Source organism: Solanum verrucosum, unplaced genomic scaffold (assembly GCF_900185275.1).
Source record: "Solanum verrucosum unplaced genomic scaffold, falcon-dt-bn FXZP01000229.1, whole genome shotgun sequence".
Classification (NCBI taxonomy): domain Eukaryota; kingdom Viridiplantae; phylum Streptophyta; class Magnoliopsida; order Solanales; family Solanaceae; genus Solanum; species Solanum verrucosum.
Window position 1 is genome coordinate 5,766,818 of NW_026020011.1, and position 13,870 is coordinate 5,780,687.

The window sequence follows — 13,870 nt, forward strand, 5'->3', positions numbered from 1 at the left end:
TGTAACGTTTTTTTCCATTCGACATTTAAATTTGAATTCGGATCGAGAACTATCATTTGATTTTTATATTCTTGAAGCCACGAGAAATATCTTTTATGGTGCAAAAGCAACATAAAGTATATATGCTTTGTATTAATTAGTAATTAAGTACCAATAATGCTGGGAAAAAAAAGAAGGAAAAAGGAACCTTTGACAAAATGTTGAAAATGTGACGTGTCCATTAAATGCGTAGTCTGCTAGAGTTTAACAAATTCCCCTTATTCTTTTTAAATAAAATATAACTTTAATTCCACTTTAAGGGTGCTTAGATTTGATGCTTAATTAGTGTAAACTACTTGCAATAATCAAATAATTACTTTCGAGAAAAATATTAAGTGAGTTTTTCTCATCTGTCCTGGTCGTAGTAGATAGAGTTATCTGATATTTATTGCCAATAAAAAATGACTAGTATCTCGTGAAATTAGTGGAAGAGAAAGTTGACTTAAACACCATGATTAATAAAAAAAAACAAAGAATATTATAATTATCCTTTGTGATGATTGTCACGTCATATCAATATTGAATATTTAATCCAATCATTGAGCTCTTTATTGATTAATCTAATTTGGTTGAATATTGACGAAATCATCCACATTTGGATTGGATTCCACATTACATTAACTAATTTTAAGTTTATGTTTATATGTTTGGATAATATTCACCAAAACTCTCATTCAAGAGGTTTCGAGTTCAAGCCCCGAATATGAAGTCGTCTTTGATTGAAAGTCTTCCTATCAAACGACCCCTTATTGACTTGATGTAAACACTAGGTGCAGTAAGTTTTTACACCCTAGTAAATGTAGGTAGCCTTAAAGCTAAATATTGTACTATTGACTCGGTATCCGGTACTGGCTTTGGGGGCTGACTACTTCGGGTTCATGCTGAAAAGTCTCAGTTTTGGCGTAAAGCACTCCCTACCAAAAATGACTTCATATCTAGGACTCGAACCCGGGACCTCTGGTTACCACTTCATCACAACCTTTTCGTGGTGATGTGTAACATAAGATGATATAACATAACATAAGAATTTAAATTGGAACAGAGGCAGCATTTCAAAAGATTGGAACAACATTTTATATATCAGAAGTTGTCCAAGAACAGGTAAAAATGTCGATATGTTCATCATATCATCACTCACTTAGCTTTTTATCAAAATGTTTCAACAAGGGAATACTCTTAAGTGATCATTTTTTCCTTCAACTTCAGTAAGATTAACTCGTGAAAAGGGAAAATGAACGATACAGCTGATGTTTACTGCACTCGATTAAATGTTGGTAATGGGAAGAAGCCACAGACCTGAGTTGACAGTAGTTTATCCATTGTGTGTGGGAGCAATCTTTGAGTATGCACGGGGGGCAAAGTTTAGCTAACCGATACCTGGCATGCTGCTCATTCCGAATTCACTAAGCCTAGTAAGCTCAGGAACTACTACTGAACCAAGATCAGGTCTGTCTTTCTTCCTCAGCTCAGCACACTTGAGTGACAATTTTGCAAACTTAAGAGCCTCTTCCACTGGCCAATTTGGCACTGTTGGATCTAAAAAATCTGCAAATTTACCTTTCTCGATGGCCCTTTCAACGTGATGAGTTAAACCCATTGGAGGCCTTGCAGTAATAATTTGGAGCAACATAACACCAAGCGAGTATATATCTGATTTAGTCTCTAACCTTCCCGTTTGTTGATATTCAGGATCTATATAACAAAAAGTCCCGGCAGCTGAAGTCATGTGATATTGTGTCACACAATCAGCTACAGATGATGGCACTAACCTTGCCAAACCAACATCACTGATTTTGCAGACATAATTTTTGTCCAACAGAATATTTCCTGGCTTTAGATCCCGGTGAACAAGAGGTTCTGGTTTTGATTGATGAAGGAATAGAAGCCCGGTTGCAATCTCAGCAGCAATTTTGAAGCGAATTTCCCATGGAATTGAAGGGGTATTACCTTTCCGAAAAAGACGATCTTCCAAGCTGCCATTATTCATAAGCTCATAAACTAAGCACCCATACTCAGGACATGCACCTAATAGTAGCACCAGATTTGGATGCCTAATGAGACTGAGGACCTCAACCTGTAAATGAAAAAAACATTTTTCATGTGCATCAGCAGGCGGCTTGTCAAATACTCATACTAACACCAATCAACAATTTAACCAAGAAAGAGGGCTTCTAATAATAGTGTAGCATAGATGAGAGAGTACAAGCTACAACATCTTTTAGACATTCTAGTTATAGCAAGTGAAAATCTGTCCCATTTACATTAGTAAATCATCATTTTCAAACAAAAGTTTCATTGGACATCTCTAAGATGGGCTCATCTACACAAAGCTTATGCGCATAATAGAGAAGCTTTTAGATAAAGCATACATACTTAAAATAAGAAAAAACTACCATGCTATGCATTAGTCAAAAATATTCCTGTTATCCATTAATCAAAAGAAATCATGCGATGCACCAAGCTGCATCAGTATACATGTATTTTCCCACTTTCTACAATTTATCATGATTCCCTCGATTGCATTGCGTGTAATTAACTCCAGAAGTGACTCAATGAATGCATAAGTTCTACGGAAAATGAAGTTGTTCAGCCCAAATAATGCAGAATGTTTCATATCTTAAATACATATTGTAAAAGAGAAGGTATCATTGAATTAGGAGTATAAACGGTTACCTCTTGTTGGAACTGTTTCTTCCCTTGTGCAGCATCAGCACTCAGAACTTTAATTGCAACAGGTGTGTGGTCTAGTTTACCCTTAAAAACAGGTCCATATCCACCTTCTCCAATTTTTTGTGCATTTGAGAATTTTTTGGTGGCTACCTCAATCTCTTCTATTGTATACTTCCTATAACGTATATCATTCTGAGATCGAACATTCATTGCTTGTTTCTTTTTTTCTGTCTCTCGCTTAGCTTTTAACTCCGCATATTTCCTTCTCTGTGCTTCTATTTCAGCCATCTTTTGTGCTTTCTTAGCAGCTTCAATAGCAGCTCTGCATTTAGCCTTTTCAGTCTCAGCAATTGCGAGAGCCGCCTCTTCAGCAAAACGGGCTTGTTCAAACTTGCGAGCTTCTTCACTTTTCCATTTATTAAGCTCATCAGCCTGAAACTTAGTAGAAATATGACACATGAAAAACTTACTCCTGGATAAGAAGAGGGAGAAAGCCAGTCCTTAAGTTTGATACATACATTTGTAACTTGTTTTTCAGAAACGTAAACAACTGATGCGATGCTATTTCTTACTCATCTATAGATAAGAATTGTACTAACTTTTAACAATTATTTCAGACCTTATATATTCCTTGGAGGAATAACTTCCCATAAAAATGCTGCATGCACTCATTTAGTTTTGGGAGTTGGGAGCCGCATGGTAGTAAAATTTGTAGAAACATGAGTTCCCTTATAATATCTTTTAAATCGTTGAACTATTAAACAAGGTTTCTTGAAAATATGATTTGCATAATACAATGCAAGTTCTATGTTTAATGCTTTTTGCAGATACTTAGGCCCATATATTTATCTCTTTCTTGCTATTTTAGATGGTCTTCATCTTTATGGTTCTAGGCAGTTAGAAAATGGGCTATTACCGCTTGGTTGGCCACGACCGCTTCTTTGCAAGCTGCATTGTACATATCCATAGTTTGCCTTAGCTCAAGTCTTAGTCTTTTCATCTCAGCATCCACCTGCATTATCACATATGACGAGATAAAGGTTATTACTAGGCAATTTTGATACTTTTCACATAATGGAAATGCTTATAATGTCTATTAAGCAACAAATTTGTGTTGCAGTGTAGTTCATATGATTGATTATATTGCACTTACTGAATATGAGGAGCTTCCATTCATAGGAGTTTCTCTGATGGCAACTTGTGTGAAGTCAAGATTTTCAGACGTCATATCAACTGATCTAGGGCTAATACGAGCATACCGCATATTACCATCTGGTTGAGAAGCGTGCTTATATGGATTTGTCATCTCGGGAGAATGAAGATTATCTATCGGTACAATAGATGGTCCTTTTTCACCCCTCGTCTTCTCAGATTCTACAATCTTTTGCTCTGACCTCGTGTATGAAAACCTACTTTGTACCATTGATTCATTAAAGTTAGAGATAGTACAGAAAGAATTAACACTTTTGCTTAGAGCATAAGGGTTCTTAATTGTTCATTCATCTATGTCTTAGTTCAACAGTTCAAACTTTTAACTCCAAATACTATGATGAGGTTTGAAATACAAGCAAAACTTCTAATTTTCAGTCTGAATTCAAACACAAGTTTTTCAAATAATATTTACATATGTTGGAACTACCTAAACAGTAATATAAGTCACGATAGTTAATAATTCGAATAGAAAAAAGATGACAGTCAAAGAAAAAAGTGTTCGACTCCCCTAAAAAGTGTAATCAGGAGTAGTACATAAAATGAGGACATAATAATATGTTAGAAATAAACAAAAATATTGTTTGAGTTAACACTAGTATGTCCCATATATTGATTCTTAAAATCTTATTTAACTACTCATCCTTTTACCAATCATCATAGCAAACTGCATTAAAAAATTGCCAACTTACTAAACTAAGTTTTGTTGCTCTGCATTCAAAATGATGTGTGTTGTAAAAGGCATGACAAGTATTCTTTTGATACTTCGGGTTCAATTCATAAATATCAAGTGACATGAGAAAGTTGTAATAAATCCATCAAAGATAAGGACAACAAAATGAAAACAAGATTGACCAATTTTATATCATCACTTGGTATTTTATACCTGGTTGAATCTTCTGATCCAGAGTTACTTGACCTAGGTGCTGACCATGCTGATGAAGATGGTTGTCTTGCTGGTACAGAAGAAGGAAGAGATTTTGCTGCTGGTCGGACAGATTGTTGCTTGCCTTTTGAAACTACGTAGACAGCACAAAACTCTGGTGCAGCCTTATTTACCAATGTTGGCACATCATGAGTCCAATATTTCCTGCAACGGAAGTAATATAAGCCAAGCGCTTTCCTTTGTAATGAAGAATAAGCAACAGATACACTGAGAGATAATAACCTGCCAAGAGCACTCCTAGACGATGCACCAAGAACAATGTTGCTAACACTGTGACTGTTGATGTACTCAAGAAGTCCCTTCGATGCTTCAGTATTCTCAATGACAATCTCTTTCACTACTATCTGCAATAAACTCAACAACCATTTAGAATAAAGTAAGATTTAGTTAAATTTCCATCATGGGAGAAGCCCGGTTTCATCTAATCTTACATGATGCTACTCTAGGTAACTTATAAATTACTTTGAATGTGCAAAACACTCAAGTAGAACAAGAGATTTTAGAAGGAAAAAAGAACATAAAACAGACTTTACGAGACAAAAACACCTATTTCTAGTGATCTTAAAAACCATACAGAGGACAATCTGGTGTTTAAGCTTCTTAACCTGTGTTACTAACGTCAATGTTGCTCGGACTCTTCATAAATGTCATCGGATACTTGTCGGACCCTTCAAAAGTAGTGCATTTTTGAGGATCCGACATGGATGCAGCAACATTTTTGGAGAGTCCGAGCAACTTAGACTAACGCAAAAGACAATAAAGACTTCTTCGATATTGTAAAATGAGAAGGTTAAAGTTAATGAACTTTCAAATATAGGAGTATTGTGTTAAACATAAGGGATTACAAAGGAAAATAAAGGATCAAACCATGCTTGGAGAGAAAAAGAGAGTGCTAACTTATCATGGATTAATTCACGTACCCTTTTGCGTGCAGAATAAACCTTGAAAGGTGTGAAGATATTTTGAGTAGCTTCATCACTTAATCCTCCATTTGAATCTAAAGTAGCTTCATTTCCACCAACCGCAACAAATTAGCATTAGTGTCACAATAAACAACTAAAAGTTCAAATTATTTGAGATATAGAAAGATGGCAATTTGGGAAATCAAAAACACCTTTTTTAAAAAAATTAATCCAATATTCAAAGCCCACTAGCCTGACTAATGTAGTTTTGGGTCCTATAGGGTCCCATAAAAGGGAAACAACTCCCTAACAAGAGTTTCTCCATTCTTACGGCTCAAACCTGATACCTTTGGTTAAGCGTGGAGAGATCCTATCCATTCTACTACACTCCTCGCCGTAAATCAAAAGCACATTTAACTAACATTGGTGCAATAAAAAGCATTTAAGCTCCCCTTAAAAAGACTTATTTTCTAATAGAAAATAGAATTTAAAATTTCTTCCCAAACAAAATTATTGATCCCAATTACATTTATCAAATAAATGACTTTTTTATATAAAAAAAAGAAGAAGTAGTGTTTGAGTCCGTTTGTGCGCACCTCAACTAACTCCACCGTACCTATTAACTCCGGCCAGTACTAGGATCAAGGGAAGGATCCTATCGATTTTACTATTCCTTGGTGATAAACCAAAAGCACATTTAACCAACAATCATAGGTGACTAAAAAGCAATAAGCTCCCCTTACAAAAATTTCTTTTTTAATACAAAATAAAATTCTAAATTTCTTCCCAAACCAAATTATTGATCCCAATTACATTATCAAATGAATAAAAAAAAGGATGCACTAAGCTCTCACTATGCACGGAGTCTGAGAAAAGACCAGACTACAAAGGTCTATAGTAGGGAACCTGCATTTCTACAAGAGGACTCATAACCTCCTACAACAACTTTACCAGTTACGTCAAGGTCTCCTTTCTCATTATCAAATGAATGACCAATTTATAAATCCCAGTTACATTATCCTAAACTAATTTCCGGGATACCTATTATCTTTCACCAACACATGTATCGGATTACTCTGTCCACCATAACGTATTTCAATTCAATTCATTGACATTTGACCATTAGGGCAAACCAAACCTAGAAATGTAAATGAAAGAGAGAGAAGGTACCTACGCTTTGGTGAATTCTTGACCCGAACATGAACCAATACAAGAATTTGATTGTTTCCAAGCAGATTATCAATAGCCCATTTCACCGCAGAGCTGCTACTCTTATCTTTATCAACGGCAACAACAATAGAATCTTCCCCCGGATTTTGGGAATCCATTTTTTGTTCATAAATTTATATATTAAACAGATCGGAAAGAGGCTGCCGCTACTTAGCTCCGCCCCTTTCCGCCACCATAACGGTGGCTGAAAAAAAATTCTTAGCTTTTTTTCACGTTTGACAAAAATGGAAAATTGGTAGAGCTGCATGGAATGGAATGCCATTAGTTTTGCCCAAAAGGATTTGTTGTCTCCCAAAAAAAATGGATCAATTTCTATGGTGATGTTTTAACTCCACCCCCCCCCCCCCCCCCTCCTATTTTTTATTGATATAAAACTCGTAAAATAGTGATAGTTTAAATGGATTTTTGATGTGGGACGGTTTTGCTCGTGATCACTTACACTTTGTTTGGATAGTTGTTACATATTGGTTCATAATGTATTGTATTGTGATATATTGTATCGTAGTGTGTTGTTCTAATGAATATAGTGTTTGGATAGATTGTATTGTGCTATATAACGTTACATATCTTTGGATAGATTGTATTGTTCTTCATCTTTGCTCGTGATCACCTAGAGCCCTTTTGGGGATGTGGGACGTCTTTGCTCGTGATATCACTTACACTTTATTTGGATGGTTGTTATGTATTGTTTCATAATGTATCATATTATTTTGTGTTATATTGTATTGTTCTAATGAATATAATATTTGGATAGATTGTATCGTTCTTCCTCGTTATATAATGTCACATATCATAATTTGAGTAGATTGTGTCGTCCTCCATCTTTGCTCGTGATCACCTAGAGCCCTTTGGGGATGTGGACGTCTTTACTTGTAATCACTTACACTTTGTTTGGATGGTTGTTACATTTTTTTTCATAATGTAACGTATTGTATTATGTTATATTGTATCATATTGTATGTTCTAATGAATATAGTGTTTGGATAAATTGTATTGTTCTCCTATCATTACATGATATCATATATCCATAATTTGAATAAATTGTATCTTTCTCCATCTTTGTTCGTGATCACTTAGAGACCTTTGGATCGCATAACAATGCTTATTGTGTTGGTTTGACATTTCGAGGCAAGATAAAATGTCTATAATAAAGATCCAATTGTGGAGTCCAAAATAAAACATAAAATAATCAAATGCCTCGAATTTCATCTCTATCGAATTTTAATTTCAGAATAGAGATAGTCATAATTCAAAAGACAAAGTCTACTTGCTTTTGTTGATTTCTAACCTTTCAAATGAATTTCGTTAGTATAATAGAAAAATAAAAAATAAATCTCTATTCTTATCGAATAGACGAAATATTCCTACTCAAACAATAAGCATTGTAATTTACAACTCCACCACGTGCACGGGATACTGATACCTATGATCTTATTGACCAATAGATCACACTTTTTGATTGCATGTTAAAATGTAGGGTAACACATAAATATCCTCTCGACCTGTCCCCGAATTATCAACTACACACTTATAAGTCCAACACAAAGTTTAGGTGTGTAGTTGAAAATTCCGGGGAGATATTTATGTATTATCCTTTAAAATATGACACACATAAAGTACAAGACATGATGTCAAACAGTAGATTAAAATACCTACATAGAGCCTTCTAACTATGGAGGCATAATGACCATATTACATTTGATTATAATGTAGTAGTTTTTGCTACTTCAAATAGCAAAATAAAGAAAATTACATACAGAATGGAGCAATGTACTAAAATACAGACAGAAACCTACTCCAATAATAGCCATTATATTTATCCCAAGGTAAAAAAAAAAATGTAACACAGAAATAGATGGTTTACCTTGGCCTCAACGGACAATTATACACTTCAACTTTGAGAATACACATCTAGACACCTCAACTCGTCCCCCACTGTGTCGTTGTGAACAACCGATGTTGATGTGACACATAAATTTTGGAGGTGTCTAGATGATCATTTTGTAAGTTGGACAGGTTAACTGACATGGTTAGACGAGTTGAGGTGCCTAAATGTGCATCCTCAAAGTTGGAGTGTTTAGTTACCAGTTGAGGCCAAGTTAAAGTGTGTCACCTTCAGTCTATACTGCAAATCAATAAATGGAACAGCAGATTATGAGGCCAATTGTGTTGAAGTTTTGGTTTTGAATTTTCTTTGAGCTTTCAAGTCCACCACAATCACTGTTATGTTGTCCTTGCTGCCCTTCTGAAGAGCTCGATTCGACAAGCATTCTGCTGCTGCCTGTGATGCTGGATCAATTCCTTCACCTCTTTCCACGGGGAGCGTTGCACCGTACTTTTTATGCCACATGAGTATACGTTTACGAGCCATATCACAAGCTTCTTCATTTGTCATGACATCCCATAAACCATCACTCGCAAGAATAAGGCATTCGTCATCCTTGGTTCGAGGTATGAACGTTACTTCTGGATCAGGAATTATCCAAGGCTTCAAGTATTTATCTCCTGCAATCAATAACCGGATTAAAAGAAAGAGACAAAAGACCTATTTACTAACAAAAATTATGACCTCTGTCCAACCGATAAATGCCCCAAGAGAACACATACGCAACCCACAGGTTACTTCTCATATCAAACTACAAGTACAAGAATGTGTAGAATGTCTTTATGGAGGATTTGGCGCACTAGGGCCGAAATCACACGGTCCAACAGACTAGTATTGTTATGCCATACCTATGACCAATGCATGAACCTGAGCCGTATAGGACAGATTGTCTACATGGCCCAAAAGCCTTGCAGTGATAGTCCGATCAGGCCTAACAGTGATCATCTAATCCCAAGACCTCTATAAGGATTGTCTTCGTTTGCTCATTTAGTAATTGGGACAACTGCAAATGCATGTATCATTCTACTACGACATGAAAGAGATAGGGATTTATGTTATAAGCTATAGATAACTAAAGTATCTTGCAAATGCCAGAAAATAGGTTAGCTAGGAGAAAACATACCGATAGACCTAGACATTGCAAGAACACCGAAAACACGATGGCCATTCCACTGTATCACCTTCCCTCCAGCTGCTTCAATCCTTTTATATTCATCTTCTCGGTTTGGCTGAAAAAAGAGAACAGAAATGAAAAATGATTATACAGGGATTATTTGCTATGGAAGTAAGTTTAGTTCAAAGTTACGCTTACTTTGTGATCCACTGACAATGCCATGGGTTCCTTCCCACGACACAGAACAGCCCTTGAATCACCACAGTTTGCCACTATAATATGAGATGAACAAACAACGGCAACAACAGCTGTGGAACCTACAGTTTCTGGAGCAACAGGCTCGTGACCAGCTCCCCCTCCAATCTCAGTATCAACTTTAAGAAAACAGTTGGTAAAGGCTCTATTCCAGAGCTCTTGGCAACTTTGTCTAATACTTTCATCACTGTGATTCATCATAAAAGTTTCCAACTCCTCAGCCAATACAGCATGAATCCGGTCTCGGCAGTAATTTGCCACCTGAAAGAGAAAAAAAAATGAATCAATTAATTTTTGTTCATATTTAGGTAACAAGGAGTTGTATGAACCAAAGTCAGAAAGAGAGACAGAGACCTGAGAACCACCATGGCCATCATAAACTCCAAAGAAATGAGTCGTCAAATGACTCAAGCGTCTAGACAGTCCATCAAGCACACGATCACCAATTAACATCTGTAGAGGAATTTTCATGAATCTAGGAACAGTTGCGAATGCGTCTTCCATTTCTGGTCTCCTTCCACAGATAGATGTATATCCCCATAGGGGTATGTAGTCCACTTCAAAAACACTGCGGCTGACTGTTGCACTCAAACCTTTATCAGTGATCTGCTCCTCAAGTCTGACTGGAACTGCCACGGGTCTAGTCAAAGTATCCTCAACATCTGACTCAACCAAAACCCCAGTCTTACCAATAAGTTCGTCATGGCTGATGCTTTTCTGAGAATCCACGAAATCCTGACCTTCTATGTCAGACGCTATCTCAAAGCCTATAAAATCATCAGCGCATAAACTACTACAATCGCTCACCACTGACAGGGAACACGAATTATCGGGAATCTGATCACCCTCCAGTGATAAGGAATCATCATCCTCACTTTCCCTAACAACAGCATCACCACCAATCCAGTTGCTTTCATTTTCAGATATCACATCAAGCGACATAGTCCCTTCACTTCTGCTCTCTTCAGGCACAGATGATGCTGTAATACTAAGGTCGCTCTCCGAATCAACAGAACTACAATCATCATTACCACCAGAAACAGTGTCTGCCAACGTTTTAGTCCCGGAATTAGAATACAGGCTCGTTACATCATCCATCGAATTTTCATCCATCGAATTTATCTTAGTTACATCCATATGGCTTCCTATGCTTGGTTTGTGACAGATCAAACTACCAAATACAAATGGCACTGCAACCATATACATCTCCTCCATCGAAACGACTACACTGAACGCAGTAAAAGCTAACCATCAACCACTCTAAAACTACAGTGCCTTTCATTGTTAAACTAATTCACCACCTCTCTTTAGAATCACTAATAATCTTACCATGAGCTTCAACAGACCATTTTCCATTGCCTAAGAGAATCAACTAGTAAAAGAACATTCTTTTACATTTCGCCACGCCCCATTAATCAAGATACTTAACAGAAATTGCTAATCAGATCTGTTTTAACAAAAAAAACAGAAAGCACCCCTTTATTCCCTTCAAAAATCTTAGCTTTTTCTTCTTTGTCCTCTTCCTTATCTACCCACCACTAACTACAGCTAGAACACAACAATAGCCACAACAGCAAGAACCTTTTTTCTCTTCAAAAATTTCAACTTTTTCTTCTTTCCCTCTTCCTTATCTACCCACCAAGCAACTACAGCCACAAAAGATCCTTACATCCACACAATTACTAAAACCCCAAATAGGTAATGAGTCAAAAATCCAAACATGGCATAAATCTTTAATCCTTAAAACACAAGAAAGATAGGTAACAAGAAAAGGGTCATGTGAATTAACCTGTTAAAAGCAAAGCTAACTTCCAAGAATCGCATGAAATCACTGTAAAGCAAGTACCTTTTTCTCATAAAAACTTCAGTACCCTGGATCTGAGGCAACTCATAACAACCCCTCTTTTAAAACTAGTCTTCTCTTCAAAATTTCAAACAATTGATGACACCAATATGTAAAAAAAACACATAAAAGATAGTATATGAGGTAAAATTGCCACTAACTTATTCTCCTCTTTTCAAGAATTGCAGTCTTCTATACTATTGAAATCTGCTTAAACTTGAAGACAATAGAATTGCATCAAAGAATCAAGAATACAAAGAAATGGTGGAGACTTTCCTTTTTAAAAATATTTTTAATAAATTATTTTATATCTTCAGTTCAGGAGTGAGAAAGTGACAAAAATATTAAGGGGTTGTTTGGTTTGAAAATGAGTTATGATGGGATAAGTTATGTTGGGATAAATTATGTTGGGATTAGTTATGATGGGATAAGTTGTGTTGGGATTATTTTTTATTGAGTTTTGGTTTGTTGTATTCAAAATAATAAATTTTAAGAACAATTTATTTGTTTATAAAAATGCCATTAATTAATGTAAAAAGTGATATAACAAAAGGGTTGAAAGAGACATTTTTGTCATTTACCTATTTTATCCCGGGATAAGTTATCCCGGAATTACTCTACCACCCAAGGAGAGGGATAACTTATCCCGGTACTAATTATTAATCCCGGAATAAGTTATCCCGAACTTGCCAACCAAACAACAAAATAAGCGATACTATAATTTAATTCCGAGATTATTTGGTATTATTTCTCACACCAAACAACCCCTAAGTATTCAAAATAATCCCTCAAATATTGGTGTTATAAAAAAAATGGAGCAAGAGAATTACAACCTGGGATATTCAACTCTCATGGACAATATGTATGAAAAAATCAACTCTCATTGATAATATGAAAATCAGCTAGTCATAAGTCAATCAATTAAGTTATTAAAATTTCTCTTCAAATATTGATCTTTTAAGTTTTCAAATACTTTTAATTTCGATCAAATACTTTAATAATATTTAACTTTTAAATTTAAAAAGTATTGTGAAGGAAATAAAGTTAACCAAAAACATCCAAAAGTTTCATTAAATTGTAATAATCATAACACAAAAATCTTCACTCAATATAAAAGAAATAGCAAAAGTCTCATTATTTTCTTTTATCTTAAATTACTTACCGTGTTTCTCTTTTATACACTTTTTAAAATATATTAATTATATTTTTCTTATTATTTTACCCTTATTTATGTCTTAAGATATAATACCTCTTTTATTAAAGATTTACTCTATCGATATATTTATAATCTTCAAAAACAAATTACTCCCTCTGTCCCATTTTATGTGGCACTATTTCCTTTTTGGTCAGTCCCAAAAAGAATGTCACATTTCTTTATATGGTAAGTTTATAAAGGTACAATTCCTCTTTTATCCTTGTTGGTCTCACTTAATCTTAAAATAATACTTCAATACATTTATGAGGATAGAGAAAAAAGAGTCTACTTTTTAAAGGGCAATTTGGTAAACATTTCAAAGTCTTCATTTATTTCTTAAACTCCGTGCCCGGTCAAATGTTGCCACATAAAATGGGACGGAGGGAGTACTACTTAAAAAAAAAACATTAAAAAAATAGCTAACAAAAAAAAGGACAGATGTCAAATTGAGAGAGCACATTAAAGCATCACCACAAATTAAAATGTTTTCTCTCACTTTTCACTTTCCACTCTCCAATTCATTGCCCGCACACCACACTCCCTTTTGTCTATTGTGAACAAAAATTAATTGACTTCTATAGT

The 13,870-nt window shown here is 35.3% G+C and overlaps 3 protein-coding genes across 6 annotated transcripts in view; all 3 read right to left on the reverse strand.

Moving 5' to 3' along the window:
• Positions 1-13,870, reverse strand: part of LOC125820277 (eukaryotic initiation factor 4A-2) — a 41,982-nt gene that overhangs the window by 14,967 nt on the left and 13,145 nt on the right. The gene's annotated exons all lie outside the window — the stretch shown is intronic.
• LOC125820275 (U-box domain-containing protein 35-like) lies at positions 1,100-7,275 on the reverse strand. Of its 3 annotated transcripts, none has more exons than XM_049499709.1 (8): positions 6,941-7,275; positions 5,785-5,870; positions 5,087-5,208; positions 4,805-5,008; positions 3,863-4,118; positions 3,626-3,721; positions 2,713-3,141; positions 1,100-2,113 (listed from the first exon to the last, which is right to left on the reverse strand). In XM_049499709.1, exons 1-8 carry the CDS (start codon positions 7,092-7,094, stop codon positions 1,406-1,408), a joined length of 2,055 nt encoding a protein of 684 aa, XP_049355666.1. In that variant the 5' UTR covers positions 7,095-7,275; the 3' UTR covers positions 1,100-1,405. The 3 variants fall into 3 exon arrangements, with proteins under 3 accessions (XP_049355666.1, XP_049355665.1, XP_049355667.1); XM_049499708.1 differs by having other exon boundaries at positions 3,863-4,121; XM_049499710.1 differs by having other exon boundaries at positions 3,863-4,121; positions 6,937-7,275.
• On the reverse strand, positions 8,623-12,377 carry LOC125820276 (protein phosphatase 2C 53-like). Of its 2 annotated transcripts, XM_049499713.1 has the most exons (5): positions 12,097-12,375; positions 10,605-11,296; positions 10,194-10,511; positions 10,005-10,110; positions 8,623-9,501 (listed from the first exon to the last, which is right to left on the reverse strand). In XM_049499713.1, the coding sequence occupies exons 2-5, from the start codon at positions 11,190-11,192 to the stop codon at positions 9,149-9,151; spliced, it is 1,365 nt and encodes a 454-aa protein (XP_049355670.1). In that variant the 5' UTR covers positions 11,193-11,296; positions 12,097-12,375; the 3' UTR covers positions 8,623-9,148. The 2 variants fall into 2 exon arrangements, with proteins under 2 accessions (XP_049355670.1, XP_049355669.1); XM_049499712.1 differs by having other exon boundaries at positions 10,605-12,377.

What these genes read in the sequence shown, in the direction of transcription:
- LOC125820275 (XM_049499708.1), bottom strand. Translation starts at nt 7,094, where the DNA reads ATGGATTCCCAAAATCCGGGGGAAGATTCTATTGTTGTTGCCGTTGAT. An exon ending in GGTCAAGAATTCACCAAAGC is followed by an intron (nt 5,871 to 6,940) that starts GTAGGTACCTTC and finishes GTGGAAATGAAG; the next exon opens with CTACTTTAGATTCAAATGGA. An exon ending in TCTAGGAGTGCTCTTGGCAG is followed by an intron (nt 5,009 to 5,086) that starts GTTATTATCTCT and finishes CTTCCGTTGCAG; the next exon opens with GAAATATTGGACTCATGATG.
- LOC125820276 (XM_049499712.1), bottom strand. Translation starts at nt 11,465, where the DNA reads ATGGAGGAGATGTATATGGTTGCAGTGCCATTTGTATTTGGTAGTTTG. An exon ending in ATGGCCATGGTGGTTCTCAG is followed by an intron (nt 10,512 to 10,604) that starts GTCTCTGTCTCT and finishes TTTCTCTTTCAG; the next exon opens with GTGGCAAATTACTGCCGAGA. An exon ending in TGCAATGTCTAGGTCTATCG is followed by an intron (nt 9,502 to 10,004) that starts GTATGTTTTCTC and finishes TATTGATTGCAG; the next exon opens with GAGATAAATACTTGAAGCCT.